We start from the raw sequence: 26,769 nt of genomic DNA, 5'->3' as shown, positions 1-26,769 counted from the left end.
GATGTGTGAAGAGGAGCTCCCCCTCACTGTCCAGGCAGGGGCTGCAGGCGCCCAGCACAGAAGCCGCAGGCTGGGAACAATGTGCACAGCCCCACGCCCCTCGTCCACCAAAGGGAATTCCCTTAGCAGTCTCTGCCATGACCTCTATCAGCTTATCGAAATGCCTGAAAAGTCTTAAGAAAAAACTGTATTTCTAACCCAAGAAAGGCAGAGTCAAATTGTATAATGCATTGTATAATGCACAAAACCTATGTAGGAGCAGGTTGGATGAAGTTCTTCCTGGGGATTTTGGGTTTCCATTTTCTTATTCTTGCTGAACAAATATATAGACTCAGCTATATTCTTCAGAACACTAGTATTCCTCATGGAGAAACGAGTAGGAGAAAATCTCAGCTCCACCAGCCCTGCCACATGGAGAGGGACCTGCTGGCACACAGCGGACCCGCAGCACCGTGCGGAGGTCTCCCCCAGCCGCCAAGTGGACAAGAGGGCAACTGTAGTCTCCCCCCCCTCCACACCCACCTCCTCCAGCAGTTGACTGTTCCATCCCATTGTCCATTCTGCCTAACCAAGCTCAAAACCAGTAACATTTAATCTGAAAACTGACAATCAGCTGCTCTTACATGAATTCTAAAAGTAATTCCATGAGCAAAATTTTCCGTTCCACGCTACTTGTGGCAACCTACTATTGCTAAATTTCATGTGTCCCCATGCGGTCAACTTCGAGCCCCGTTCTGGGTCACACACCCACTTGGCCACTTACAGCTATGGAGCCTGGGGCGAGCCAGTCACCTGACCTTGCTCCAGTTTCAGTTTTTCATTTGTGAAATAAGTACAAAGATCTCCGCTCTACCTCCTCCGCAGTGCTACTGTGAGAAGCAACTGAAATAATATACGTGAAAGAATTACAATATACTGTAAACCATTAAGAACTACATAAACCTAAGCTGCATTTAAGCACCACTATTTAATATGTGCAACTATTTTTGTTTTTCAGAAACCATTCTTCACTTCCAATAAAAAGGTTTTTTTCCTACCTGAAAAGAATACAAAGGACCCCACTTTCGACCCACCTCTGCCCACACCTAACGCCTTTTCATTAGATCACTGCTTCGTGGAGGGTCACCTACCCCATTTAGGCCTCCACACCCTCAGCAGTTGCTCATTACAGTATTCTGTTTTTATTGCCAGCACTGCACTTTTCATAAACTTCAATTACTTTATTTATTATCTGTTTGGCCCCTGGAATGTCTACCCCAATAAACAGGATTTCTGCCTTATACTCTTACACTGCTAGCTCTCGAGCACTGCACAGATAGCAAGTAGAAAATGCTCAATAAATACTGTTGAATAAATGAACATCTTCTTCAATGGAAGGTAAAACTATTTCTATGAAATTAACTTACCTTCTGAAATTACGTTTGAATCTTCTACAGCATTATCTAAAAAAAGCAAACACATCTTACATTAACTCACCTCCCCTCAGATTCCTAAATTAACTCCTATCCACTCAGATATCTAAATTTGGTCCTTTTTAAACTGGGTCTTTTTATAGAGTACTTATACTGGGATATCAACTTTAATTTCATCTTGAATTTCAATACCCAATTACTTTCTTGATGACTTGAAAGTGTCTTGTATTTCTCACTACATTGATTCTTTGTTCCACAAGTTATAAGAGTTTTAACAAACATAGGGGAGTATTAACTTGCAAGAAACTTCCATTTACAGAATAAACTCACCTGAGATTTCTGTCACTTCATTTTCTGAAGGTTCATTTTCCAAAGGTTCGTTTTCTGAAGGTTCATATACTATTAAAGAAAACAAGAAAAAATAATCCTTTATAGCACTGCATAACTTCTATTATAACACAAAACTTAACAGCATGTTTCAAGGGCAGAGATAACATCTTATCTATCCATCTTTGAACATGCAGGGCTTAGTCACTGGGAAATAGCAGACTAGAGAAGGGTGGGGAAGAGTTTGGTCTGGACTGAAACAGTCCTGGCTTTAAATTCTAGGTCAGCCACTTATTGCCTTTATGAATTTTCCTTCATGTTTGTGGTGGAGCTTTTGAGTTAGCTGAAGCTCTACCCTACTAATCATCCTGGATCCCAGTTTTCACCAGGGATCTTTGTTTATGGAACAATGCTCAGATCTTTAAGCTGGGGGCAAAGGACCCTGCTGCCAGCCCAAGAATGCGGTGTCAGCTGGCAGGCCTCGATGCACTGCCCCTTCCTCCTCTCATTCCCCGGCACGAGGCTCCGTGCTTCTCCTCTGCTCTGCTGCAAGCAGGCTTCTCTCTGCACAGTCCTCTCCTGTGCCCAGTGCCCTGCAGCTTTCTCAGTCAGCCTGACCTTCCAAAATGTCTCCAGTTTTCTGGTGCACTACAAGAGAACTTTCTTACTTTCCCTGCTTAGTTATAAATTTATTGTTTTATTCGTTTAGTAAAGAAATATTTGTGAACACCTACTATCTTTCAGACATTATTCCCAGTATTGGGTACGGGATGGGACTATTTTTTAACATATTGTTCTATCCTTTTGGAGGCATTTGGAAGATGAGGAAGCAGTGAATGTGTGCTCACTCTGTTCCCGAGTGGTGCCCGCATTTAAATATGCCCACGCCTCTACCAACTGAAAAAAACAAAGCGACCCTTCGTTGAGCTTGCTTCCTGTCATCCTCCCTTTCCTCCACTTCACTATCTAACTTCTTCGAGGAGGCGTCCACACATGACCATGGCTCCTCCTTGCACCTCCACCCTCCTCAACCCACTCCCATCTGCCTGCAGGCCCTGACCCCGGAGACCACCAGCGAGCACCTCATCTAAGCCGAGGGGCACCAGCCAGCATTTACCGAATTAGGCCTCTTTGCAACATGCCTTCCTTTCCAAACACCACTGGCCCTGGACTTCAGTGTGACCGTACTCTCCTTCTCAATCTTCCTTATCACTTCATCTTTTTCTTAGTAGGCATTAAATGTTGGGCTTCTTCAAAGTCCAGCCATAGAACATCCCCTGGTCCCCCTCTATCTGCTCTCCCTAAGAGATCTGAGTTTGGCCCCGATGACCACGTATACACGCATAATTCCCATGCCAGAACCACAAACTAGATTTGTCTTCTGAGAGTTAAGCACCAGCAAATGGCTAATTTGATCTCTCCTCTTGGATGCCTCAAAGAAATGTCACTGTCAACATACACGGACTGGACTGATGACCTCCCACCCCGTCCGTGTCTTCCAGGCTGTCCTGTCTTAGCAAGAGCCCCCGCAGCCACCGGGCCACAGAGCCAGAAGAGTGGACATGGCTCTCAGCACCTTGCTCTCTCCCCAGCTACACCCATGCCTACAGCCCTGCCGATTCCACCTTCTGAATATTTCTCCGCTTTATCCACTTCCCTCCACTGTCACTGCCACCACCCTAGTCTAAACCACTATCGTCTCTCTCCAACCTGTCCCTCGAAATGGGTCTGGCTATGGTCACCTGTGACACCACTGCGGGGCTAGGTCTCATGCACATTTTTGGCGCTCATCTCACATGGCTCTTGGCAGCACCACTGGACACCTCTTTCTTGAAACTCATCTCCTTTGGCTTCTCGTTAGGCAGAGACATGACTCAGGGAAAGATGAGATTCAGATGACTGCAGTATCCCAGCTGGTCTCCCCGCGTTGACTCTTGTCTCTCTCCAGTCCATTGGCTAAATTTCAGACCCCTTGATCTTTTAAAAATGCAGATTTGATTTGGGGTGCCCCTGCACAGCACCCTAAGGTGAAGATGAATGTCCTTGGCCTCCTTTACAGGTATCCTCTGGACCATCTCAGCCCCGTCCCTCTTCTCTGCAAGTTCACCTCCGAGACCTCACACGACTGTCCTGACGCTTGCTTGCCTGCCCACTGCTCTCACCTTAGCTCAAACTTCGGAAGGCCTGGCCTCATCCACAAACCAAGAAGGTCTCTAGTATGCCCTTATTAAACACTCTACTTGTTCTCCCCAGCACCTACCGCAACTATAATTGAAGACTACATTGGAATTGTTTAATTTCTACCCCTCTGCTAAAATATTAGATCCATACCCAAACACGTACCATGTGTGTGTTCCTCACTAGAACTGTTCCAGTGTTGTGTGTTTTGGACACAACATACTACATAAATATGCAGTGTATGAGTAAACAAATCAATCAGATGGCAACACTGTACTGTTGCTTCCTGGGTTTGTCCAATGCCGGTGTCATGCTTTCTGTATCTTTGATGTGGAAAGCTGGTTCCTGCAATGGCTCTATCAAACCATATGCTTTCCAGGTCCTGGAGGTGGGGAGTTTAATATAGAATATATTCTGTTCTCCTGCTGAAAGATGGTTTTGTTTTTACTCTACTTACAGCTTCACTTATATGACAGTTACTTGGTTTCCCTAGTCTGGTTCCGAATTGCCACAAAGGTATCTTTTTAGCATATAGTGAATAATCCTCTGTTTAGTTAGATCTATTATGTTTGAAAAAGTTTATGTTTGATCCTGTCTCTACTAAAAATAGAAAAAATTAGCCAGGCAACTAAAAATATATATATAAAAAAAAAAATTAGCCAGGCATGTTGGTGCGCCCCTGTAGTCCCAGCTACTTGGGAGGCTGAGGCAGGAGGATTGCTTGGGCCCAGGTGTTGGAGGTTACAGTGAGCTAGGCTGACACCACGGCACTCTAGCCCAGACAACAGAGTGAGACTCTGTCTTAAAAAAAAAAAAACAAAGCTTATGTTCTATAGCAAGGTAATCCAAAGTATCTTATCAAATCTTGATAATCCCTTAGGTCGTACTAATTATCCTTTTTTTAACATTTTAAATTACATTTATTATGATACTTCTAAAATTAATGAAATACGTTCATTTTTACAATATCTTTTTAGCTTGGTATCTAATTTTATACTTCTTACAAGTTTGATTTTAAATTTCTTTAGATCTAGTCTGCAAATTGCATTCTAAACATGTTCTTTCTAGTAAGTTTTCAAAAAACACTACAATGGTTGGCAGAAATTAGAAAAGTATCTCAAATCCCATCTCTGCACACAACTTTTAATTTGTAAATTATTATTCTCTTCTTCAAATTCAAGATTGGACAAAAAATCTAAATATAATCTTGGGGCCAAGTTCTTCAACTTCTTATAAAAGGATTATCCATACCTAAAGACACAATCCAGGGTTCTTCCCATGGTATCATTTATATTCCATTAGAAACAGTCACTATGGATGATGACCCTGGTAGGGTCTCAAGTCTTAAGTTAACATATCAGGCCTACACATAGTCATTTCTAATTTTCTTCAATTGTGAGTCACCAGCTATAAGAACTCCTTTAAAGGAGGAATCCTATGTTATTCATATTTGAACTTCAAGCCTAAAACCATCTAGAATGTGGAAAGTCTTCCATATTCCACTCAATCATGACATATTTCTTCATCTTTTCTGCTTTACACACAAACTTATACCCAACTGACCTCTTTCTAGAGAATCATATTTGAAGATAATGAAATAAAAAGGATACATCATTGGCTGTATCATTTCTTTTCTTTCTTTCTCTCGCTCTCTTTCTTTCTTTCTTCTTTTTAAGAGATGAGTTGTCATTTCTTTTTCTTTCTTTTCCTTCTTTCTTTCCCTCTTTCTTTCTTTCTTTCTTTTTTCTTAAGAGATGAGTTGTCACTCTGTCACCCAGGCTGAATGGAGTGCAGTGGTGTAATCATAGCTCACTGCAGCCTGGAGCTCCTGGGCTCAAGTGATCCCCCTGCCTCAGTCTCCTGAGTAACTGGGACTACAGGTGCATGCCACCATGTGTGGCTAATTTTTTGTCATTTTTTTTTTTTTTTAGAGATGGGGTCTTGCTCTGTTGCAAGACTCCTGGTCTCAAGACATCCTTAAGCTGCCCAAGTTGCTGGGATTACAAACCTGAACCACGATGCCTGGCTGTATCATTTCTTAGTCATATAATCTTGGGACAAATTATTTGTTCTCTGAACCTTATTTGTGGGAAGTAGAGCAAATATGATCTACTTCATGGAGTTCAATAGAACAGTACATGAAATGCTTGGACACAGAAGAGTTACAAAGGCCTAAGTCTGAATCAGATGCTGCCCATGCCACAGATTTTGCCAGAACTATTTTTTCCATGTTGCCTTTAAGCTTGGAAACCAATTCTTCTTAACCTTCCTCAAGCTAGCAAATCAGTCATCTTTGAGAGTAGGATTAACTTGTAGAATCAGCAAGAGTAGTTAAACACTTGACTAAAGTAGCAGTTCATACATATTTTAATAAAAAGAGAGAGATGGCTATAAAATAATGAGATCAGTTGTCTTGAATGACTTGTAACTGCCTCCTAATGATTCGTAAGGAATTTAGGAGATTATTTAGGCATTGGCAGAACTGCTGGAATAGGCAATCTCCCCAAGGGAATTCTTTGAAAACTACCATTCACTTGGATATTTTAAGTTATGATATTTATAGCTTAAAACATAATTCTCTATGTTTTATAGTCAAACTATGGCATATTTTAAAACAAGTAGGTGGCTGAAGATTAAGAAACATTTTCAAACCTTGTTCATCATAGTCTTGGTATGTTACGCCATCTGCAAAAAAAAAAAGAGAATAAAAACAAAGTAAGTATTAAATGAGTCATTCTGTATAACTGCTTAGCTAAAAAGCAACAACAACTTAATCTCAAACCAGAATTCTACTCCTTTAAACATTAATGTCTGCACAGTCAGTAATAAATGCTTCTGCCCAAAAGCAACTAAAGGAAAGGGCAGGTAAATTATCGTCAAACAAAATTCCTCAAATTGGCACAGAATAAGACACACAAAAGTAGCGTTAGGATTTAACATCATGTTTTGTTATGGAGGCGTTAGTAGATAAGATGAAATATGAAAGCCTGGTGTGCTTTTAATAGTCTAATTTTGTTACAAGACAAAATGTCATGCATTAGGTGCTAAAATTACTTCTTTGACTCCTTTAAAAGAAAAATCACCAGGTAAACATGGCACTGCAATTGAAAAACATTAAGTAACATTTAAAATCTAATGAAAACGTTCATTTAATACCTGCATCATGGTGCAATCTTTCATCATCTACTACTGGTTCACTGGAATCTAAAAAAACAAAAACACACCTTTGCCAAAAATGAAAAAACCGAACACGTTACCAGACGCTATTCTAAAAGATTCACAAATTAATTCTCATCTTCGCAACCTTGTAAGGCAGATACTGTCATTATCGTTTAATAAAATTTAAGCTGAATAATGTTCCCTAATTTGCCAAATCACAAAGACAAGAAAGGATAGGAAACAGAACAAGGATTTGCACCCAGCCTGACTCTGCTACATCATCCCACCTCTTCAATTTCCAAATATTCTTTGCAACATCCTACCTACGAAGACCAGAATCTTTGTAGTGGTTTGAAAAACACAACCCCTTTTTCCCTCATTTCCCCATGTAATATAAACCATATTCAGAAATCCCTATAACTATCTGGGCAATCAAAAGTGATTATAAATATAAAGAGATCTGTGTTTCATGAGAGTGAATCATTAACCCTGGGTTTAAACGGCCTTGACCACTGCCTCAAACAGAAACACATGTTGATAATTTTAACATTCACAAACCTGGATTTTCCTGTTCATACATCATCTCTTCCATATCCTGATTATAGTCCTGTGAAACTACAAGTTAGGAAACAATTAGGAAATTATAAATGTGTCTGGAATAAGGATAACATGTGATCATCAAAATCACAGAAGTACAATTTCTAGTAATGATAGAACTGTGACATCAAAGCATAATGATGTTCAAACATTCCACTCATAGAACAAATAGTTATTAACTATGCTAAATGCAAAATGCAAAGATGAATAAGGCAGACCTCGTCATCAATGGGTTTATAGCCCTACCACAAAATAATAAAGCTATGTTCTCATTTAGTTTATGTGGATTCAACTACAGTCAGCAAATAAAAATGAGAGAGACAGAGACAGAGAGAGAGCAGTGCAGGTGAGTCTTCCTGCCCAGCCAGCAAGCACCTGCCGCAGAGCGAGCCTGAGCGAGGATGCACCCATCCCCAGCCCTCATTTGGACTTGATACTGGCCACTCCATGTGTTTCTCTTAGACCAAAACATAGTTCTAGTTTTTACAGATATATATTGTTAAAACGATACAGCCAACAACATCACATGGTCCTCAAGCACGGTTAAGAATGATCTGTTACAGCATTGCAGAAAAACTAGCCAACGACACAGGCTTGCTGACGGATGATGTGTCCATCTCCAGGGTACCTTCTGGGGTGCATGACACCTGACCAAACACAACTCTGATATTACATTGACTTTGTGACTTAAGGCTACAAAATTCTGTAACTTAAGGTTACAAAACTCATAATTCCACTACCGGGAGTTTATCCTCAAGAAATAGACTTCAAAACAGAAAAACTATATTCACAAGATAATATATTAATACATGGTATGTAATAAAATTATTAAGCATATATCATGTGATATGTTAAATAATTTATATTGTTACTAATAAATAATAGTAGATACTATTACATATATAATCTTATGATGATGTCTCAAAGGAAAAGATTCACTGTAATTGAGAAAGAAGAGTATTAAATTAAAATCTCACCTGTCTCTTCCACATGGTAATTCTCCACAGTTTCTGAAAACACATCAGATTGATATTACTACTTTCATAAAATGGCGTACATATTCTGGTATATTCTGAATCTATGCTTATGATTAATTTTATTTTAAAAGAAATAACTATTAAAGTGAAACACGGAAATGTTAAATGTCTGCTTAACACTTCATCTTTCACTGGAGCTACACTCTGAAATGTCTCACACGTTCGCATACTTGATCCCCTCAACAACCACAGGTTGATGAACACCACACACTCCGCTAAAGAGAGGACGGTTTGTATGGAGTAACAGTGACAAAGGCTGGACCAGGAGAAGTGCTAATCTCTAGTCCGCTTCGCATTTCACTACAGTGTTCTATTTTCCAGACCTGTCCCACCGTTTTCTAGAGAGCTTCTATCCATGCCTTTCAAACAAGCATGGATGTAAGCTTTTTGAAATATATCCTCTAACAAATTAGAAGCTGCCTGTTTCTAAAGTAAATTCTCAATATATTAAATACCGTGAGGAGATAAACTTCACTTTTTCATTACTTGCATGCTTTAAAAAAGTCCTTGCAACCATTTACCAGCTATATTGTGCAGGATTTTGTAAATAAACTTTTATATAAACTTTATTTATGTAAATAAACTTTTATAGAAATTTAGGTATTATCTCTGGTGGCTTTTGTGCTGACAGCAGAGCTGAGTAGTTGCGACAGAGACTGTACGGTCTGCAAAGCCTAAAATATTTACTATCTGTCCATTTACAAAAACAGTTTGCTGGTGCCTGGTATAGAAGCTAAGAAATGTGTTCTACCCACGGTAGTTACGGAGTTCATGTTGAACAAGAGCCTGTGAAAGATTGTCAAGTCAAATATTTCATTGGTTGTCTGAATTTCACATAACAAATAGCAACCTAAGCAGGAGAATACAGTAAAAGTAGTTTGTTAAGTATTTCACCTACTTTTCATAAGAAATTTATACATTTTAAGTTTCTCTTAAAAGTATTTTGAAGCAAAATCGGAATATCTATTTATTTTGGGGGAAAAATCACTTTAATTAAAGCTTTAAGCTCCAACTTAAAAAAAATTTAGATAAGTTAAATATTAGTTTTGAAGGAGTTTAAGAAAATCTTCAATAATTCTAAATCGTCTATTGTATTTTATTCTGAAACAAACAAACAAAAAAAAAGTGCTCTACCTTCATGAAACGTTTCAGGTTCCAGGGTCTCAAACTGATCATCTACATCAGTCGCTGTAAGGAAATCGTTATCCTCTGGTTGTGGTTCTCCAGCTGGTCCACCCTCTTGTTGCTGCAGGTCTTCTTCAACTATGACAAAGGGACACCAGTCTATAGTGAGGGCCCACTGGCCACAGCCAACTTACACACAGAAGTCACTTGGAAGGGCTGCCACCCCCCTCCTGATGCTGGGCAGTCTCCACCTGTCCTCTGGGCCACTGCAGATGCTGCTATCCACTCCGAAGCCATTTCCTCACTCTGGCCAAGTGCCAGTCCGCCTAAGCGGGGAGGAGGGTGGTCTCCTCTCATTAGAACGTGAACTCGCCAAGGACAGGGACCTCATACATATTGTTCACTACGTATGCCCAGCACCTAGGGCCATGCATAGCCATAGGAAATACTCAATAAGTATCTGAATTAATAAAAAAATTCATAATTATTATATTTGCCTCTTTATCACTGGATCGGAGAAAAGGTCACACTATGACCTTTTACTGAGAATTGACATAAAATTCCATGTAACAACTTTAGAGGACCAAACATTCCATAGCAAAGAACAGCTAGCCACCTGTCGAAATCATATGCAAGGTCACAGATTGGCGGGTATGACACTGTGTGTCCAAATATTCCTACGTTTAGCCTTTAGGTTATGCAAAGATGCCCATTTTTTCTTCTCAGATTAACTTCTATGATATACTATACTGTTCTGCTTCTTTTGTGTAGATGTTGGACGTGCTACATTATTCCACTGTAATACGGTTTACATTATTACTGGGCCTAAAAATTACCCCAATAACTTGATGTGGCTCCCGGCAGAATATCTCCTACACACAACACTCGAGCTACAGACCTTGCACGAGCTGGACTCCGCTGTGCGGCACAGCGAGTAGGTGTGTGGGGTATGGAACACATGGTTCTGGATTTAAGCCCTTCCACAGCAGCTGGGTGACTGTCGACAAATTACTTAACTACTCAGTGCCTAAGATCTCTCTTACATAAAATGGGAATAACAGTACCTATTCATAGCTTTGTTGTGAAGATTAAAACACTTAGAAAAACGCATGGCCCATAGTAAGTACTTAGGTGTCGTTATTACAGAAATAACATTACTACTATTTCCCACTGCTACTGAATTCCCACCCCACCCCAAACTGCAGGAAGGCTTCCTCAGTTACTCTCCCTTTACTGTGGCACGGTTATGCTCTCAGGTGTTACTGAACCAGGCAGCCCTATTTACATCAATACGATTTATTTGACTTCTGTCTTCTCATCATAGCTTATTGTATTTTTCTCCTCGTTTCACATTTTCTGCTGCTCAGCAAACCAATCACCAATTCCTGTTGCAAATTTTACTACTCTTTTTCTTCTTACCATATCCCTCTTTCTCTATTCTGCTTTCATTCTAGCCAGTGCAATTTGATGAGTTTTACATTAGCAGGACTCAGTTCTCTGTTCAATGGAAATGTCCCTGTTTTCAGTAGGGAAACCAGCCAAACACCGTACACTACTTTTGAGTCTCCACTGCTCAGTCAGGGACAGCCTGGTATGAAGAGAACTTTCCAGGGTTAACTAGACTCTGGGCACTGGCAAGCGCTCTGCGGCTGTTACACCATCCCACGAGGTGGGCACTGGTATCCCACTCTGACAGACGAGGACCTGGAGACACTTCACTAAAGCCATGCAGCTAACCAACGGCAGACGCAGGACCTGAATCCCAATGTGGGATGCACCGTGGTGGGGACAGGGAGCCATGTTGTCATGAGACATGAAGATGAGGTGGGGTGAGAAACACATCTCAGCCAAAGACATACCAGGTGCAGAGGCTCCAAGGCAGGGGTGGGCTGGGCCATTTCAAAGAAAAGGGAGAGGCCAGTGGGCTAGAGAAAAGTGACTGATAAAGAGGAGCAGGCTGCAACCAGATAAGGCACAGATGGCTGGGCCACATCGGACACCGTTATAGAGGAGCAAGGACGCAAACAGGGAGCCCCAGGCGGGTGCTACAGCAGCAGTCGTGGCAAGAGGCGACAGTCACCGCTGAGGCCCTGGAGGGCCAGGATACATGTCAGCAGCAATGACGACAGGACTTGCTGATGGATTGGATATGTGAAGGGAGAAGAGACTGAGAAATCAAGGGAACCTCCTGGGTTTTCAGCTTAAGCAACTAAGTGGGAAGGGAAGCCATTAACTAAAATATAGCAGACTAGACTAAGAGTAATACTGGGGTTCAGGGTAGGGAGGAGCTGTGAGATGGAGAAGAATCATGAGTTCTGTGTTAGGCATATTTTAAGTCTGAGACACTGACAGGACATCCAAATGGACATGTCTTATGCAGCTGGATAAACCTGGAGTGATCAGGGCAGCAGCTACATATTCAGAACTCACCAGCATATAAATAATATTTAAAGCCATGGACCATATATGTGATTCCTAAGGAGGAAATCTCAATAAAGAAAAAACAGGTCCAAGAAGGCGGCTATGGCACGGAACATGGCTCGATTCTTTCCTCTTCTGGCTGTCTGCCCACCCACCACCCACCTAAACATCTCCCAGGTCTCTCTCCACTGTTCTCCATCCCCACCTTTGGCTAAGCGGAGTTTGACCAACATCCCGACTCACTTGGGGTACCAGTACAACCCCCACCTGGTCTCCCTGCTGACCGCCTGCACCCCTCCCGTGCATTGAGTGAATACACAGCACTCCTCAACACCCTCCCCGATGGCTTCGATTACTCTCAGAATCGGGTAAAAATACCCTTTCTCTCAGCACACTGCTCCCATGTATTCCACAGGCCAGCCATTCTGAAATACTTTGAGATCCCCTCTTGCCTCAGCGGCGATGAAGTTCTACACCAGCCTCCAGCTCCTGAGTGAAGAAGTCACTTCCTCGAGGAAGCCTCTCTGACCTCGAGTCGGGGTGAGCCCCCCAGAGCATCCTGGGTTTCCCCGTTATGCCACTCACCCCATTATAGTGAAATCACTTATTAGGCTGCATCTTCCTCGGATTAGGTGAAAGTTAGAGAAAAAGCTGGAGGAAACGGAAGCCTGTGCTTGCTCACACAGGCAGACCAAGTGGCTTTCTGGCCTGCAAAGCGGCTGGCAACCAAAGGGCTCCTGCACCCCCTAGCAACATCAGCAAAAACAGTCCAAATGACAGGGACTGTTTATTTTTAAGAAACACATTTTTTTTTTTCTTTAGGACATACAGTACCATACGAAACCATCAGGAGTAATAAGACACCAGTGTTCTCCCCCCTCATGATCCCTTCATGAGTTACATTTTGGGGTCACTCTCTCTGTTTTTATAAAGGGATGCTTTAAGAAGCAGCCTTATAAAATCCTAACACTGGTTTCTGAACTATCATTTGGTATCCTCTACACAGAGCTCCACATGAGAAATGGTTTAGATCTAAGTGCTGGGAAAATCCTTTATATTCTTGTGTTTTTTCCTTTTGGTAATCTAACCTGCATTATTAAAAAAGTCTCTGTTTTGTCTTGGTGCCCAGCCACGCAGGAAGTCAAGTCTGAGGGTGGATGACAGCACCTGGATAGCCCATCATAGCTCAGTTGTGTCCTGTTTTCCTCCTCTCTGTCTTCCCATCTACTCCTGATGGATCACTGGTCTCAATTTGTGGACACGCATTTATTCCCACCATTCCTCTCTTAGATGTACGTGGTAAGCTCCTTCACAGTGAGGTGGGGTAAAATAAAATACGTATAAGGCTACTCAAAAGTAATATTTGTACTCTAATAACTTTGAATTTAAAAATTTTAAGAAAATAATCCAAACATCCAACTAACATTTAAATTTTAAAGTAATGCCCAAGTCATGTAATTAAACACATATAAGTAATTCATGACAAAACAAAAGATTTGAATTCATACCATGTTCTGTGTATACCATTTCATGGAGAAGGGGCTGAATTTGTTCTGTTATTTCATCTTCGATATACCGGGGTTCTAAAATAATTACAAAACATAACTAAGTAGAAAAATTCAAACATTGATGTGGAACTCTAACACTCAAATATGGCATTTATGCACAGCCATTAAAATGAATATATGTGGCTAAGCAATTACGCATCCTTTTTATATCAGTTTACCATGTTTTTTCCTTTATTGACAAACATGGTAGATATTGTAAATTGTTTTTTTTTTCCCAGCAGATGTAAGTGTTAAAAGACTTCCAATAAGAGTTTTAAAGAAAGAAAACTAATTGAGGCTCATATTTTTATTTTAAATAAAAGCCTCACAAAGAGCAAAATGACTTCAGTTTGTAATTATTAATAATACAATTCACACTAATGGTAGAATAAAGTGGGAAGGACAAGGCTTTCATAAAGAGAAGTACTGGGAACTAAAGATAAAAATCTAGATGACAAAGTCAATATAGATTGAAGTATATGGTCAACCACCGCCTTCCCTGACAGGAGGGAGGACACCCTTGCTGGTGTGAGGACTGAGGGTGCTCAGCGTTGGCCGACCACTCCCAGATGTTGTCAGAAAGCCTCTACATTGGAACAGACAATCCTTTCAGCTTTGGAGAAACACATCTGACAGTCAGATCCACAGAGTCAAATAAATGTGAATTACAAAAGCGAACACTGACAATGACATTCCGACAACACAACACTGTGGTGCTTGTCAGATCATCAGACTCACCTGCAACATGATGCAGGAACAAGAAGCTATAACTACATTGACACTGTTATAAATTCTCTAACAAACATACTCTATGTTCAGTGAATACAAGTACCACCAGATTTGTTATCATAAATGCTGTCATGTGAAATTATGCCAGTGACATCACTTATTTACAAAAGCTAATCTTCCGTGACAAAAATGGAAGAAGTTAATTCGAACTTCGGGCAGGGAAAAAGTTTAAACATTTAGATATTTCTATTATGCTAATCATACTACAAAACCATTTCTAAAGCACAAAAATGCCTTCTATTTTTATAGATGTTTATATTTCACAAGCCACTTTTATACATATTCTCCTACAACTACAGAAGAGTCTGCCAAACTCCATTCTTCCCTCATCCTCTCACGATGCCTGTGTTAGCTTCCCACCTGGACACCCAGTTTCACAACTGCTGAAAGCACCATCCAAAGAGAATATAATTTGCGTTACTGGAAGTGGTGCACTCTGCTTTTTTGCCTAACCCTTTAATGGCTTCCTTTGCCCAAACAGGTGAAAACCTAAGCTCCCTGGAAGAGAATAGAAGACCTCCACAACTGAGCCCTTAGAGACTTCTCCAGAATCATCTGCTACCAGCGTTGGCTTTGAACTTAGTGAGTACACCACGCCATTTCGACTTTCCATGATTTTGTAAGCACTCTTCCTCACCCCTGGAAAGGGTCAGTGGAGGCAGAAGCCAGACAGCAATGGGTTAAAGAATGAATTTTTTTTTTTTTTAGTGCAAAGTAAAATTTGAGGTGTTAAATCCAAACACACATTTAAATGTGTGTTAAAAGAAAAAGAGTTGAAAAAATTCACTCCTTGTTCCAGTGCCATGGTACAATTACAGCAATTCTACAGGAATAAGAAAGAGACAGTAAACTCTCCTAGGACTATGAACTCAACAAAATTCAGAGCAACTCAATTATCTTAAAAAGAAGGAAGGAAAATAAAATATTATTCATCAATACACAGTAATACAATCAGTCTAAAGTACGGTGCTGGACCCAGTACTTAGGCTGCAGTAAATATGCAGTGTTATACCTAACACTTCCAATAGGTGGCAGAAAGAAACCAAAGTTCTTGAGAACCGGGTAAACGAAAAATGTGCAGAAATTAAATAGTACTTTATAATAAATAGCATACCATATATAAGAAATGATAGTAATGGATTAAAATTTAATTTACTAATTTATTAAAATATTTCAGGATCTTCCATCCTATGGGTCCTAGGCCCTTGGGTAACTATGGAGACACTCGATCCATGTGGATGCAAGACAGGCTTCACAGAGGATCACAGGGAGGTCTGGGACGTCTTCTGATGTGGACAGGAGACCCTCATACAGAAAAGACTGAGAACCCACTAGACCTACTCTATTAAATCACATGACAAATGACGACACTAGTATATAACGTGTGTACTTTTACTTTCAATGTAATAAGGTACTGTAGTGCTAGAATTGGAATCGAGAAACATAACACTCAGCTCGTGATGATCCTGTGATCTTAGACAAAGAACAAATGCCGTGCCTAAGATTCTTTATCTCTCAAAAATTAAAACTATCCTGTGCGAATTTTTACTAGAAAAATTTTGTTTACTGTAAGATTTCAGAAGAGAAGAAAAGGTAGTTCAATATTCTGTAAAACTGTGAAACAAATTCTGGGTAAAACATGATTCTGTAAACTGCAAATGGGATACCTGTCAGGCTAAGGCACATCCCAGTGAGACTTGAAGGACGAGGACAACTTACCTGCCCTCACGGGAGCCTCCACCGGGTCAGCATATGGCTCGGCCTCTTCTGGTGCGACTGTTGGCTCTGAAGCAGATCTTTCTTTAAGTCCTGCATTTTTTATTCACAAAGTTAACTTTTTACTTTTTTGGTTTTTCTTTTTTCTTTGCTTTTTTATGACATATTAATCCAGGAAAAATAATATTTTCAAATAATGAATCCATAGTGCAAGCAATGAATAGTTTCTAATACTACATGCTTAAAAATTGAAGCAGGAAAATATTAATAGTTTGCTCTTTAATTTCACATGGGCCTTTAATATCTTTGTCTAGGTTAGCCTTTCACTTAAAAGTAAAACAAAAATCATTGTTTAAATGTTCATGAATCTCTAAAATACAGGCATGTCTAAATTTACGAAAAGAACTTCAATGAGTTCAAGCTCCTCTTGTGTTCATAAGTTACTAATTAATTCCTAAGTCCTGAAGTTTGAATTCAGCAATGAGGCAACTAAGATGTACTTGAACTTTCTGTTATTCAGGTACATTCCAAATTTTGATTTATATATAATTATTTATTCTTCTTGAAAAACAAAAAATGGTTCAAAATAAGAAGAAATCATATATAACTCACTATTTACAATCTTCTAAAGGTAACACTAGTAATCACATTATTTTATAACAGCTAAAAGATATGAAGAAAAGTTCCCTTTTTTAATCCTAAGGAAAATAAGACATCAGGGTAAATTAACATGAAAACTAACTTTAAAGTCAAACACCAGTCTAAAATCCATTATACTAAGTTAGTTCTTTGGTATTTTATATGTCAATCATTAAAAAATATCCTCTATTAAATACAACTATTTAGAAAACTAAGCTAGGTTCAAAAGTCTGAAGATTCCATTTACTGAATCCTGGGCTCTTTAAGACGTCACGTCATTAAGAATCTCATACCAGGAGCTGTCACTATAGGCAGCTGCTGTGCGTGGGGACAGCCTGCGGTGGAAGGGCCAAGGCAGATGTGAGGCAGTTTTCTAATCTTAAGCACCTTTGCACAGCTCTTCGTGTACTACTGTGGTCTGGAAAATTTTCATTTCAATGTCTTTCTTTTTTGATTCTCGTTTTTCCTTTTCATTCCCTTTTCTATCTCTCTTCATTTTTCTCTTAATGAAAAAAACATACTTTCACATTCTTCTTCTCAAATCTTAAGAGACAGTGATAGAGACACACAGGAACCCTCCGCGTCACTTGTATCTCCTCTAGTTACTATTTCCAACACTGCTTCCACGCAACAACTACCACTAGTACAGCCAACACATGACACACACACTTGTGTTCTACACCTTCGTGGCCTCCAACTGTAAGACAGATTCCAAAGGGATCACACACGAACATCCACAGGTCCTCACAGTTCAATTTCAGGGGGTGGGGGTAGGGATGAAAGCCTAGTAAAAGACATCACATTTCAAATTCAAATGCAGGGCTGCCCTGCCTGTTCCCATTTAAATAATCCCCTTACAGCCCTCAGTAGTTACTGGTATGGAACTACTCATTGCCAAGTTCTGTTGAATAAACGAATCTGTAGAATCAAGTTTTACCATTTACCTTTGCACTCTCAGTACCTCAGCTAACATCTGACACAAGCAGTGATTGCTCAATGAACACCTGCCGAAGGGCTGAACACCCAGCGGTGTGACTGCTCTGCTAGTGCACATGGCGGGTGGGGGGCAGAGGTTCCCTCCAGGGCCGGGGCTCCCGAGCTGCACTGCAGGGGCTTGGGGTTGTGGGAAGGAGGCTCACATCAATTCTCTACTACCCTTTACCAGAGATCCGTATCTCTGCTACGATGTCCACCATTTCAGTACCACGAGCCTAGTTTGCCTGGGACAGTCCCAATTGTCCCAGTGTCTGTTGTCCTGGAATCATTATTTCACTCTCAAAAGTACCTCAGTTTGAAGGAAAACTTACAGGGTCATTCATTAACCTGTATGTGGCAGGCTCTCAAACTGTCCTCCGTGTTTAAGTAAGCAATGAAATATTTTCCTACCAAATAATAAAGATTTAAAATGCCTGAAAACCCCATTGTTTTGGATTTTGAGAAAGGTTTCATTTAGAAAAAAAAAATTCTAATGCCAAAGTATTTGAGAATGACTAGTACACCAATATTCAGAACGCAATGCCCCTGAAAGTCAGCTTTCTCAAAAGCAACTGGAAGTTATGTCTCTAAAATTGAAATTGAAGTTGCCAAATGTAGGAAAAACATAAAAACGAAAGCGTATAACAGCAGAAAATATTGAGCATCTATTTTTTTCTGTCCAAAGTGGCAGATGAATTATAAGCTTATTAATACTTGGCCATGGCTATTTCCAGAGGTGAAATCAGCACAAAAATAAACAGTATTGTAAGCCTCAAAGAAGCTGAGGATCACATTAATACATCTCCTTCCCCAGACCCCTATAAACTTTAAAAAATTTAATTAGAATTGCTTTAATAACCCATATGGAAAAATTTGGCTTACAGGCTTGTATTTTGGTGTTTCCAAAAAACTTTTTGCTACCCAAACTCATTTTGCTTCTAAGATTTGAGGCAAAAAATAAAAATTAAAAGAGAAAAAAATACACGTAAGGTCAATTCACAGTCAAAAGAATGTTTTTCAAACTGGATTTATTTTGAGGTACAAATGGCAAGGAAGCAACAGTGAAATAAATGTTCAAACTTGTGTTATGAAATGAGATGTACCAGTTTTGATGTTCCTAGGGCTGCCTTTAACAAAACACCACCTTACAACAGCTTGAGCAAGAAGGAAATTTATTCTCCTACTAAACAGGAAGCGCGGAGGTAGGCTGGCTGGCTCTCGGCCTGGCTTCATCCTCCCGCCGGCAATCCCAGCTCCCCTCACTGCAAGATTCTCTTTCCAACAAGATGATGTCCAGAAGCAAAAGGATCACCTCTTGTTCTGCTTCTTTCTTAGACTTCAGGAAATCTTCCTAGAAGTTCCCAGCAGTCTTCCTTTTCAGTTTTAACAGTCAGAACCGGAACCCACTTCCACTTCCAGGCTGGCGAGAGGAACAGGATGGCCACCGCTGCCTCACAGCCACGTCTAGGGTTGCATGAACACTGCACGTCCACCACAATGGCCACGATGTGACTCAGAAAGTAACTTAATCTCCTTAAGACGTACCTTGCTTTTAGTTCTTTAAATTCGGAAATTAAAAAAACATTTGCATTTAATAACTATATAGTTGTTCCTCTAATTTTAATTAAAATCAGAAGGAGCTATAAAAAGTGAATGAAATTAGTACTTTAAATCAACCACTCATAGCAAATTGGATAATTGACACAGATACCTGCGCCCAGGATTGGCTTACTTTATTCACTGCTGCCCAGCTACCCCTGACCGTAATGGGAAAGAATCGATGTATTTCTTTCCATGAGTATGTCACAGTCGTGTACTTACTGAATTGCATGTTGCATTCATTCATTCAACAAATACTTATTTAGCACCTATTCATGCAAAGCACTGTTCTACAATAAAAGAACATACAACACCCCTATCTTCCAGAGGGAGAGATCAATTTAAAAAATAAGACACATGAGCTATTTAGAGTACATGGGATACAGATAAATGGTATGGACTTGGGATAGGGAGGAGGTTAAGGAAAGGGAGGGGCTGTTTACAATAAATTGGGGAGGGAAGGACTCACTGATAACATTCGAACAGACTCCTGAAGGAAATCAGGGATGGCTGTGTAAGTTACACCGGGAAAGAGCACTCTAGGTAATGGGAACAGCATGTAGTCATTCGTCACCTAACAACACGGATACATTCTGGGAAATGCATCATTAGGTAATTCTGTCATTGTGTGAACATCACAGAGTGTATTTACAGAAACCTGAGGGTATAGTCTATTACACGCCTAGGCTATACGGTAGAACCTACTGCTCCTGAATTACACACCTGTACAGCATGTTCCTGTACTGAACACTGTAGGTGACTGTACCACCACGGTGAGTATCTGTGTAACTAAATACATCTAAACATAAAAAAAAGCACAGTAAAAAGATGGTATAATCTTACAGGACCACTATCATATACAGTCTGTCATTGACCAAAATGTTATGTGGCACATGACTAAACAAAATTCCTCAGCTGGGACCAAGTCTGCTGGGGGGAGGAGCCAGGTGGCCAGTGCCACAGGAGAGGAGTGAGTGGGGGTGTGAGCATCACAAGGGCTGCGTTCTGAGTGTACATGAAGGATTGACTTTTCCTAAGAGTTGAAAGAAAGCTGCTCCTTCAACAAAATCTGGAAGAGAATTATAAATTTACTTTGATTCATAGGATTTCATACACCTAGCCCACAAAAGGCTAGGAATTTTTTTAAATTAGGTTTTTAATCTTTGGTTTACTAATTCAATGGTGTACAGACTGAGGCCAGGTGAGGTGACTCATGCCTGTAATCTCAGCACTTTGGGAGGCCAAGGCTGGAGGATTGCTTGAGGACAGGAGTTTGCAATCAATGGCGTGCAGATTGATGAAAATTTTGGTCTTACCGATCCAGGTTACTACAGCTACCGTTATTCACGAAGGGTAAGTGCTCAGGCTACTGCTTCAATTGCAAGTAGTCTGGCAGTGTACAGCAATATACCCCAAGAATAAGACTAACAGGTACATGAAACTTGAGAAATATTCAGGGAAATCAATACACCAGAAAGGCACACATACTAATTGACCACGCCAATCCTTGTTGTTGTTTCCGGTTTGTATAAAAAGTGAATATAGATCTTATTCAGTATACCAACAGAAGTCCCAGAATGTATCAAAATTCCAGACTACCAGAAACTAAAAGCTGCCCCATGATATACAGTAAGGGCCATTCTAGATTCAGAGAATCTTTACATGCCCGAAGATGGACAGACAAATTTCAAGAAGAAAACATAAGCCACAAAAAAATCAAACACTGCAGGACTCCACACAGATTGGAAGGAGTGGACTCATTCTAACATCTTGCAAAGCACAGTTAAACACGAGCCAGCGTGCAGGAGCTCGGGCACTTGAACCAAGCAGGCCATGTGAATTCCATCTGGACGTTACCACGGCCACAACTTTGGTTTCCACAAATACGAAAAGGGATAAAATGGTAACCATTAAAAGGGTTTTAAGAACTAAATGAAAATTTAAATCCAGGAAATATACACTTTTAAAAAACTTATTTTTTCTTTATTTCTTCTAAAGAAACATATTTATGCACAAACCCCCTTTTTTGCGTGCGTACTCACGCGCACAGGAATATAAACAGTTACAGGCAATTTCCAAGGCAGTTAAAACATGCTACAATTACTGAGGAATCTTTTGAGTTTTCTTTTTTAAAAAAACATTTTTCTTCTTTCTAATGTTCTTCAACAGTATATACAGACCTGAAATATTTGTAAATGAGCTGCTTTGTATGTTCATCATTCAATAAGCAAGTGCTGAATGCCTACTGTCAGTCACTAGGCTAGGCACAGGAGATAAATCGCGGTCTAGCAGCAAAGTCCAGGAATGAGGCAAGGTGGTGAGTGGGACAACAAAGCACGCGGAGTCCAGCCACCTGGGAGGATCAGAGACACCTGGGTGCAGCCACAGTGACCGCGCTGGGTCCTGCAGGAGAGGCACAGGCGGCCCACCACACAGGGCTGGCGTACTTTCTAGGCAGAGGAAGGAGTGAGCAGTACTGACAACAGCTCCAGTTTCATTGTTTTCTCCCTCAGCCCTTGTTTGTTTCACAGCATTTCACTGCGGGGACTACAGCCACCGCCATCCCTTCTATCTCCAGGGCCTCGCCGGCCCCCGCACGCTGCAGGTACTCAGGAATATTTGTTGAATGATTCAACAAATGGCAACTATACACACAGCATGTGGGTGTTTATACAATTATCAAAAATAACACAAAATCTCTGAGTTCAGTGTAGATCTGCCTCGCCGAATCTCTTAGGATATAAGAGAAGTAATGCTTTAGACAAGCTGTAAATGAAAGGCAGACCTCTATGATGTGCACATACCTGACTCCATATGGAGCCATAAATAGATACATAAAGTGAAATCAAATGAGGTATGAAATGAGAACAAAGAAAAAAACAAATGGATGACTTACTACTGTGTAGGGCTTACAGAGCTCTTACAGAAATCGGTTTCTATGTAAAAATGATAGCCAAACCCTAGTTCATGCGATTATATCCTTAGGCAAATGGAGGAGGAAGGGTAAGAGATCAAAGATTGTTACTGAGGATTCTTTCAGATTAACCTGAACAAGATTTTCACAAAAATGACTCTATGGGTCTGCTACATAACACTCACCCTTTAATTTCCTAATTAACAAAAACTTTCCCTTTAGATATAATAGGGGGAAACTGGAGAGAGCACAATAAAATAAACCTAACTTGCCTGATAACTACAGGGTAGTATTTATCATTATGCCAATATTCTTATACTCTTTCAATTGTCTATAATTATTGCTGACCAAGGATTGGGATGAGATCTCTCTACTCCCCATGGCTTCCTATTCTGATATATCCACTTTGGCCCATCCCATGCAACTCTGTATTTGGGCATGGGCAGAAGTAGGAATGGGATGGGGAGGAGTAGGAGAAAACAAACTCCATAATCTACCTGCTTTCAGCACAGATGAAAAGTGGTGTACAAACATCCACTGTGTTAGCCTGCCCTGTACCTATTTTTCCTTCTTCTGGGAAAAGCACATTAATTTGGGGAAACTGCTTTTCCTTTACCCAACATTTTTTTTCTAACAGCCCATTTACTTTCAGAGAACCCTTTACCCAACAATTTTTAGAGTGGGCACTCACATGGCCCAGCTGCCAATCACAGCTTTCTTACCCTCGACCTCACAGGGATTAGGGTTGAAGATGAGCATACGAGACACTCTGTCTAAGAAGAAGCCCACATTCCTGGAGAGTCCAGAGACAAGAAAGAGACTGAGAACATTATTTGAGCACCTAAATTCAGCATAACAAAAGAAAAAAACCAAAACTACCCCTGGGCTTTACAATTATGGAAGGCAATCAATGATTTTTGTCCATGTAAACTAATTTGTATAGATTTAACACCATGGACATAACCAAAAGAATTCTGGAGAATATTTAGAAGTAACACTTAATATGCTCCCATTATCCTGTGGAAGAATGATAAATACCTGTTTCCAATGAAACATGGTTACAATGACACTTGCAGAACTAGATATTAGGATTAAATAGGTTTTTGTGGACCAGAGCAGAAAATCTCTAAAGACCATAAAATCAGATCTATGGAAAAATGTTCCCTGACTATAAAACAAACCTATAAATATGTTTTTCACAATTAGATTATGAAACTTCTCAATTGTACCATATTCTTAAGACTACAGTTTACTTCATAATTTTTTTCTGACCTTTATATTTTGTATCTTGTGTTTTCATGTTGCAGCAGTATCCTTTAAAAAAACTAAGCATTCTTACGGCTTTACACATATGTAACATTTATAATTATTTTCATTTGCCCTCTCAATGATCTCAGTAGAACACATCAGGATCCAGTACATCATTTCACAAAGACACATTCATTGCAAAGGGTAAAGGACTTAAGATTTATCTCACAAACCGTTGACAAAAGTAGGAGTAAGAATCACAGTTTCAGCGCTTCCAAATTTTTAACCACTGACTGACAGGGCTTGGTTCAACCATTACCATTATTCTACCAAAGAAAAGGGAAACTGAGTGTCGAACAATGTGGGGCTGATTACATACATCCAACATCGCTGGTTCTCACAACCACCCTCAGGGACAGCTTATTATCTCCCACTTACAAATGAGGAAAAGAACCATTTCCAAGATGCATTTAACGGTGACATATTCTGAGTAATCAATTTTGAGAATTATTACCAATAGACATTAACAGGTGAAGGAATAGTTGAGGACTGTACAGGACAAAGAACCCAAAGTCAGGAGACACAGTCTGAGTCACCACACCCATTTCATGCAAAATGACATTACAGTTAACTTAAAATATTTAAAATTAAAAAAATCATACCTGTTTACTACCTTTCTTTTTCATGGAAATGTCTATAGGGAGTTTTTATTATCTAAGTAATCATTATGAGAACCTCTGAAGTTACAAAGTTGCGTGGCTAAACAGGTCATAATATAAAATATTTTCTATCAACCAACTACTTAAAGAATTAAGTAGTCTTGCTGTGTTAAGCAATCACGATGATTTATGTTCATTTCTTTACCAGTCTCTCTCTCATTGTGAAATGTTGATAGGATCATCTATATACAACGCAAATTATGCATAAAGTAAAACTGAAAGTCTCATTAAAAAAAAATAAAAAGGTTTCAAGGTGATAAGGTGATTACAAGCGATGTTAAGAATAACTAAAATTCACACACAGCCATTAAGATATGAAATATAGAAGTTAGATGTCACAACAAATGAAGAAAAGAGCTCAGTAAGATATAAGTACTTCAAAAGAAAGTAATCTGAATCTTAAAGGATAGAAAAAGATTCTTGGCAAAAGTGACAGGCACTCAAATATTTTCACAAAATTGACCATCTTAAAAATGATTGTGCTACTCAAATGTGTTAAGGAAAATTATGCCAATAATGTCATTTTTTAAAAACTCTAAGTATCACATCATAATGTAATTTAACTCAAAATGTTAGGGACATGAAAAAATAAACTTACATCCTTAGTATTTAATTTTAATTTTTCAGATTTTCCCTAAAACTTCTGACTCCCAACTACTTAGTATTATGAAATCTTTGTCCGTTTTTAGCTGACTTACTTAAAAAGGAGAATCTTTCTGGTTTTCATTATACTTAGAAAATAGTATGAAATTGAACAATACAGAAATTACTTACTACTTCATAAAGAACGTAAAACTAAGAGTGCAAGTGTAATTTTAACCCATTAATCATGACAGAAAGCTTATCATGTACTAAGTTTTTAGTTGAATCTTAAGTGTTAATGCAGTTGCATATAGTCTGACCTCAACTTCAATAAAATTCAGTTGAAGCCTTCATTTACTGAAGGAAAGAAAAAAGAGAAAAATACAATGAAAGGAAGAGAATAAAGCAAGTCCCAGTCCACAAGTGCTCTTAAAACATCTTTAAATGTTTTAGTAGATGTTTGGAACTCTTGACCTGAAAGTCAAAGGAAAAATCAATAATAGAACCAAAGCATTTCAAAGTACTTTACTAAATAGCAACGATGCTTTTATGCTTATGCTGATTAGGTTATTCCAAAATGTTTTCACTCATTTGCTTAGAATTTAGCATTTATGTATTTTCTGGCCCCTAGCCACTGAACTTCTAAAACCAGGGTAAAAATTACAAGAATGCTCTCAGTAAATCCAATAATTCTCTGCCCTTCTGCAAGGGAGAACAAAAAAATCTGTACAGAAAGTGGCACTTAAAATTTTGTATACACACACAAAAATCAATCCATTTATCTCAGCAGCAAGATCTAACATTTGGATATATTTTGAAAAATCTTGTTAACTTTTACATGTGTGGTGACATCTGTTTTGCTTCTCGTTCTATCCAGTTCTCAGTCAGAGCCTCCCTCTTCTTGTCCCAGAAGCCTTACATTTCATAGAGTTTGGATGGGACTTACTCAGCTCTTACCCCAAACCTTTGTGCACAGGATCCAGCCTGGGAAGACCAACCCATGCCCAGCTACAAAAACAGTCACAGATGTTCACCAGGCCTGGCCAGGCCAATCAGAATTCTGCCAGGGACTTTTCTTCCAGAGCCATCCCAGAAAGCTGCCTCTGCACTGGGATTGGTAAAGCAGAGAGATGAGGCTGGGGCCTGCTGAGGGCCACTGTGGTCAACAATGGCAGCATCTCCATATAGGATAAAGTCAGGCAGAAACCAGCAGAGCCTCTATTTGAGAAGTGAGCTAGTGAGAGAGAGAGAGCTCTCATCACAGAGCTGGACGCCGCATCTGTTCACCTGAAACCCATGCCCCTGTATCTGCCAACTGAAAGAAGTAAAAAATTCCCTTTTTGGTTTACTGTGCTCTTGTAATCTATAAAAATAAGAGCGAAATCCTGACTAATCAACATATAAAGCTCTAAGTCATAACATATTACAAGTTCTTTGGGCCTTAGTTTTTAAGCAATAAAACAATAGGATTAGATTAGATAGAGATACTAGATTAGATTTTCTCCAGAATTTCTCCCTTGCTGTATAATTTTGTTACACGGAATTTTTGCCAACTAAATGTCTGTTTGATTTTAAAGAGGAAAAGGTACCACCATATAAGAAAAAGGTGCACAATACTTTGAGAAATATTTACACTTATATTTACTCATTTCTGACGTGAAATATCTTTAATTAGCCTAAAAATTTCTATTTTTTAATCTCTTTATAGGAAAAGTAAAGAATTATTTTTTCAAAATAACATCTTTGTGGCAGAACTTTTGATTCAAACAGTGATTTTAAAACTGT

General features: G+C 39.6%; 1 protein-coding gene across 2 annotated transcripts in view; it reads right to left on the bottom strand.

The window, feature by feature from the left end:
* ASPH (aspartate beta-hydroxylase) overlaps positions 1-26,769 on the bottom strand; it is a 231,714-nt gene that overhangs the window by 151,436 nt on the left and 53,509 nt on the right. The window contains exons 4-12 of one of the 2 annotated variants that reach the window (XM_012661431.1): positions 16,312-16,401; positions 13,765-13,839; positions 9,845-9,973; positions 8,651-8,683; positions 7,635-7,691; positions 7,074-7,121; positions 6,570-6,602; positions 1,743-1,811; positions 1,407-1,442 (exon numbers count right to left, since the gene is read on the bottom strand). In XM_012661431.1, the coding sequence (XP_012516885.1) occupies positions 1,407-1,442; positions 1,743-1,811; positions 6,570-6,602; positions 7,074-7,121; positions 7,635-7,691; positions 8,651-8,683; positions 9,845-9,973; positions 13,765-13,839; positions 16,312-16,401 (570 nt within the window). The remainder of the gene's footprint in view (positions 1-1,406; positions 1,443-1,742; positions 1,812-6,569; positions 6,603-7,073; positions 7,122-7,634; positions 7,692-8,650; positions 8,684-9,844; positions 9,974-13,764; positions 13,840-16,311; positions 16,402-26,769) is intronic. The other variant, XM_012661432.1, reaches the window with a different exon arrangement.

This window comes from Propithecus coquereli, unplaced genomic scaffold (genome assembly GCF_000956105.1).
Source record: "Propithecus coquereli isolate 6110/MARCELLA unplaced genomic scaffold, Pcoq_1.0 Scaffold71, whole genome shotgun sequence".
Lineage (NCBI taxonomy): Eukaryota > Metazoa > Chordata > Mammalia > Primates > Indriidae > Propithecus > Propithecus coquereli.
Note: the sequence above shows the minus strand (reverse complement) of the source record. Positions and strands in the feature narration are given on the sequence as shown.